General features: G+C 39.0%; 1 protein-coding gene across 1 annotated transcript; it reads left to right on the top strand.

The window, feature by feature from the left end:
• Positions 1–289: 289 nt before the first annotated feature.
• LOC149018949 (IAA-amino acid hydrolase ILR1-like 5) lies at positions 290–4,748 on the top strand. The gene is made up of 5 exons (XM_089154022.1): positions 290–699; positions 823–948; positions 1,357–1,671; positions 2,941–3,069; positions 4,371–4,748. The coding sequence occupies exons 1-5, from the start codon at positions 373–375 to the stop codon at positions 4,746–4,748; spliced, it is 1,275 nt and encodes a 424-aa protein (XP_089010148.1). The 5' UTR covers positions 290–372.
• Positions 4,749–5,083: the final 335 nt, after the last annotated feature.

The raw sequence follows: 5,083 nt of genomic DNA on the forward strand, positions 1-5,083 counted from the left end.
CGACCTTGTCACTCCATCCTTCACTCTAACGATTACCCGTCACATTTAAATAGGCCAGTGAGGTTGAGATCATCCCGGAAATGATACATTTGCTCAAAAAATGAAGCTAATTAATAAAGAGCAAACTTAGGAGTCAAATTCACTAAAATGATAGCCAAAATCCATTGAAATTAACTAAAGAAACCAAGATTTGTGTATATGTACATGTATTTTGTTTTTTTTGTTCGGCGCTGGTTAGTGGGTTAGGATTCTTTTTCCTGATAGTTCTACAGTTCTACTTCAGTAGATGGGACTGCTGTCGCTTTGATTGATTGATTCTTAATGTTCATCATTTGTTAGTTGTTGTTTTCAATTGTTGTCTGAAAATCTGATATGTGGACTATTGTTTTCTTTCTGATCATTTTACCGATTCGGTGTTCTGGATTGCACGGATATTTTGACGAGAGCTACTCAAGAGAGCTAATGGACTACGCTTTACAAGACAGAGACTGGTTGGTTTCCATCAGGAGAGAAATACACGAAAACCCAGAACTTCGTTTCGAAGAACACGACACCAGCGCCCTTATTCGTAGAGAACTCGATGCGCTCGGCATCTCTTATTCCTTCCCCTTCGCCACAACCGGTGTCGTAGCGCTGATTGGGTCTGGTTCTCCACCAGTTGTTGCCCTACGAGCAGACATGGATGCTCTTCCGTTACAGGTCTCTGCAAACTGCAATCCCAGTTTCACTAATGCTTTGTTGCTGTATCTGTTTACTTCTTTTGCTTTCATATTTTCCATTCTTGTCTCTGTTTGACTTCATTGCGTTTGAGAGGCAGTATAGGAACTTGTGGAGTGGGAGCATAAGAGCAAAGTTGACGGTAAAATGCACGGATGTGGCCACGATGCCCATGTAACCATGCTTCTTGGAGCTGCTAAATTGCTTAATCAACGGAAACATAATCTGCAGGTCAATAGTCTTTGATTGGATTTCTCGCTTCCATTCTAATTTTAATTTTCTTTACTCTGTGTGTGGGTGAGTGGGAAGCTTGGAGATTCTGGCACTTGGTTAAAACCTTTATTTCATCATCTTTCTCTTTCCTGTAAGTCCAAGGAAGTCTTGGGTTTAAACCTCCACCCTTAAACCTTTATTTCATCAGTTTCTCTTTCCTGTAATTTATTTTTGGTGTGATGTGCTTCTAGCACAATGTTAGATGCAGTAAGTCCAGGTAGGTCTTGGTTCAAAACAATTTTGAACAAGAAGAAGCAGCGAGGAGTTCCAGGGTCTTGTTAATTGTTAGTTGTTATTTTAACCAAGTCCATATTTTGTTTGATTCAGTTGAAATGCCTTGATATTTTTGATTGCTTGATGTTGAAGGGAACTGTGAGACTCCTCTTTCAACCTGCAGAAGAGGGTGGTGCTGGAGCAGCTCACATGATAAAGGAAGGGGCCCTTGGTGAGGCTGAAGCAATCTTTGGAATGCATGTTAACTCCCAAAAAGCCACGGGAAGCATAGAATCCATTGCAGGACCTGCTCTAGCAGCTGCTTGTGTCTTTGAAGCAAAAATTGAAGGAAGAGATGGTCATGCTGCAATGCCCCAAAGAAATGCGAATCCAGTACTTGCCACATCATTTGCAATCTTATCATTGCAGCTCCTCATCTCAACAGAAACGGATCCACTCCATAGTCAAGTACGCCCTAACATAGTATTCTTTTTCACTGGCCATTAATATTTTGTTTCCTTACTATTCAAACCCTATTTCGAAAGTGATAAGTGACACTCTTCCTAAACTCTTTTGCGGGTTTAGTCACATGACTGTAAAACACAATAACTACACTTATACAAATAAAAGATATAGCTGAGTGCAAAAGGTTGAAAGCATAAGAACTTTGGAGGAGAGGTGGAAGCAGCAGGTGATGGATCAATTGGGAGAGGTAGAAGCATCTGGCTTAGTCAACATGTGATGCAACATACGCATCTCTCCAGTGAGAGAGAGAGAGTCTTTAGGGGTTGCTAATGGTGTCACCTGAGTGTGCTGAGCTTGGGCAGAGTCAGATTCTCCATGGCCTTGACCATAGCCACATCAGTGACAAGAAGTGGATTCGGGATGATCAAGTAGTCTCCTACAATACTCCTCCGTGTGGCTTTCCTTCCCAAGATACTCAATAACACTGGAGCATGAGCAGAGGAAGGATGATCAGCAGGAAGACCAGGTGTATCTGTGAGAGGAACTCCAGGACCATTATGGAGAACTGATAGGGTAAGAGTAGTCTGTTGACTCTCCTCAAGAAGAATAAAATAGCAAATGGCTCCTTTGGAGATGGAGGAGGATAGAAACTGAGAAGTTGAAATCTGATTTGATCACATTTTACATTGGACCAGCTAAGAACTTTTTTATAGATCCTTCTCTCATCCTTGTATTAGTTGAAGCCATAAGCATCAGTTAAGAACATGTGAGCTGGCTAAATGTTAGATATAGTCTTTTCTTGGTCATTCATCCATTTTTACAGTAAACCTTCCCATGCTAATTATGATGGTGGGTTAAACTCCTTATACCTAAATCAAGATTTATTATAAGCTACCATAGTACTTTGCCATGCCTTAAAACTAGCTTCCTGGCAATTTTATATCCTTTAGATCCGCTACCTCTTTAATGCTTTGCATCCCATAAAACTAGCTTTCTTAGCCTTAATGGTTGCTCGTATCTAATTGTACCTCCACCAAGTTCCAGTGTCATGGCATATACCCTTTGATTCCCCTAGAACCTCTCTGGCAACTTTAATACAAGTTGTCATCTCGTTCCATGTCATATTACCATATCCTTCAAAGTTGCATTTTCGTTGTTTACCTTCAAAGAATATCCTTTTTAAGCTCCACAAACTTATCCATATTTCCTAATAGCAGTTTTGATCAAATATATCTTATGCGACTTCTTGCTGATGCTAGCTTTCTGTTGAAGGTACTGTCTGTTACCTATGTACGAGGAGGGTCGGCATTAGATGCGATTCCTTCATATGTAGAATTTGGTGGCACTTTGAGAAGTCTCACCACTGATGGCCTGCATCAACTCCAGCAGAGGGTAAAAGAGGTATTTTAAATCATGACTTTTATCTTGTTGTTACTTGGTTCCTTCGGTTTAATATTGTTTCTAGTGACTTCCTGTTAACATAAATTGGTGGTTAGCAAAATTTCGTTTTTAATTCTGCAAAAAAATGATACCATTGGCATGAAATCACCTGAATAATATTGCTAACATACTGCACTTAACGTTTTATTGGTGTTGAACTGCAAGTCAGTAACTCATCACATATGTTGTTAAATCATGGCCTAGGTGCCTTAAATTGGGGTTTAAGCATAGGACTTTCAATCACACCTGAATGCAGCACCACTTTATCATTCGTATAGGTTCAGCACCTCAGTTTTAGGTTCAGCACCACTCATGTTTATAAAAATATGAGTCTGCAAAATTATTCTTCTATAAGGTGTCACTTGTCCTAGTCTCTGTGTGGTCTTGGTCGCTTGTTCCTTCTTCATTTTTGAGCACTTAGAAGCGAATTTACGTGCGTGATAGTTCAGTGAATGTCTTCTATTGTGTAGATATCTCGGTTAGAGTCATGAACAACATTCAGGCAATTTAAGACACTCTTTGGCTACGTTTGCTTGTGGATACTCTAATGTATTGTTTTGATGTGTCTTTCTTCAATCTTGCATAACATTTCAGTGCTTATATGTGAAAAAGAATATTTAAATGTCCACTCCCCAACCCAAAAAAAAAAGGAAAGAGTGAGGTATAATTTTTTTTTTAGTTGTTATTTAAACTTTATGGGTTAAATATATGTAATCATACTAAAATATGTTTCAGGTAAATATTATAAAAAATATTAAAAAAAAAAGAAAAAAAAGAAAAGGAAATTAAGAAGAAGAAAAGAAGGGGGGGGGGGGGGGGAAGGCTGGAGGCATAATTTGAATATATGAATGTCTTTTTCTATGTTTAGACTAGTAGATTCATTGGAACCTTTTAATTTAAAAAACCAAGAGAAATTGTTGCAGTGCTGAGAAGGTCATTGTTTCTCCGGGACTTGTTAACTTCTTGGGCAATCTAGATGCAGTTAGTGTGAATGGAGATGATAACCAGAGCAAGCTGACTTCTGAACCAGAGGTCAAAACCCATGCAATGGTTTGGTCCAACTCTTACATCCCAGAAGTGTGCTCCATTCATTAAAAGAGTCTGCTGTATGGTGATAAGTGTCTTATGAGTTCCATCTTTACTCTCAGCAATTTGGGATTTTAAGCGGAATAGTTAATTTATGAGTTTTGAGTTATTTGTTGCAATAAATCAGTTGAGCTGGGCTGGTCTACAAATTACATTCTGTATGAGATTGTTTGCAGGTTATCGAACAGCAGGCAGGTGTACACAGATGTAATGCGATGATCGACTTGATGGAAGAGAAGTACCCATCATACCCAGCTGTGATGAATGATGAGAAGTTGCATGAACATGTGAAGACAGTAGGGAAGCTTCTTCTTGGTCCCAATAACGTAATGATAGGCGGGAAGGTGATGGCAGGTGAAGATTTTGCTTTCTATCAGGAAGTGATTCCTGGAATAATGTTTGGTATTGGAATCAGAAACGAAGCAGCAGGATCTGTTCACTCCCCACATTCCCCTCACTTCTTTCTTGATGAGGATGTGCTTCCCATTGGAGCAGCATTGCACGCCGCACTTGCAGAGATATATCTGAATGAGTCTTCGTCTTTAAGATTCTAAAATTTGATGACAAAGATGTTAACGCTCACTGTATATTTGCTTAAGAAGCAAATTTGACAATCTTTGCTGGTTATAGGCAGGCCTTGGGGATCAATACACCTACTCCTCTAGGGATATCTAGGAATCCCACTACCCCACACCACCGGAAAAACCTACGATGTAATGTCCTTTGCTGGATCTTCAAAGTACTGCACAACATGATAAAATAAAATGTTATTTTTCTACACAAGTTCCACAAAAAGACCAAATCCCTCTACAATAAGTAATCCATTCATGATTTTTTTATATTATTTATTATTATTTTTTTAATACAAGGATCAAACTTTATCTATTTA

The sequence above is a fragment of the Hakea prostrata genome, chromosome 4, assembly GCF_041222555.1.
Source record: "Hakea prostrata isolate BN-2017 chromosome 4, UWA_Hpros_2, whole genome shotgun sequence".
NCBI lineage: Eukaryota > Viridiplantae > Streptophyta > Magnoliopsida > Proteales > Proteaceae > Hakea > Hakea prostrata.

Coding starts and splice junctions, on each gene's coding strand:
- LOC149018949 (XM_089154022.1), top strand. CDS start 373: ATGTGGACTATTGTTTTCTTTCTGATCATTTTACCGATTCGGTGTTCT. Junction 949..1,356: donor AACGGAAACATAATCTGCAG/GTCAATAGTCTT, acceptor TTGATGTTGAAG/GGAACTGTGAGACTCCTCTT. Junction 3,070..4,370: donor TCCAGCAGAGGGTAAAAGAG/GTATTTTAAATC, acceptor GATTGTTTGCAG/GTTATCGAACAGCAGGCAGG.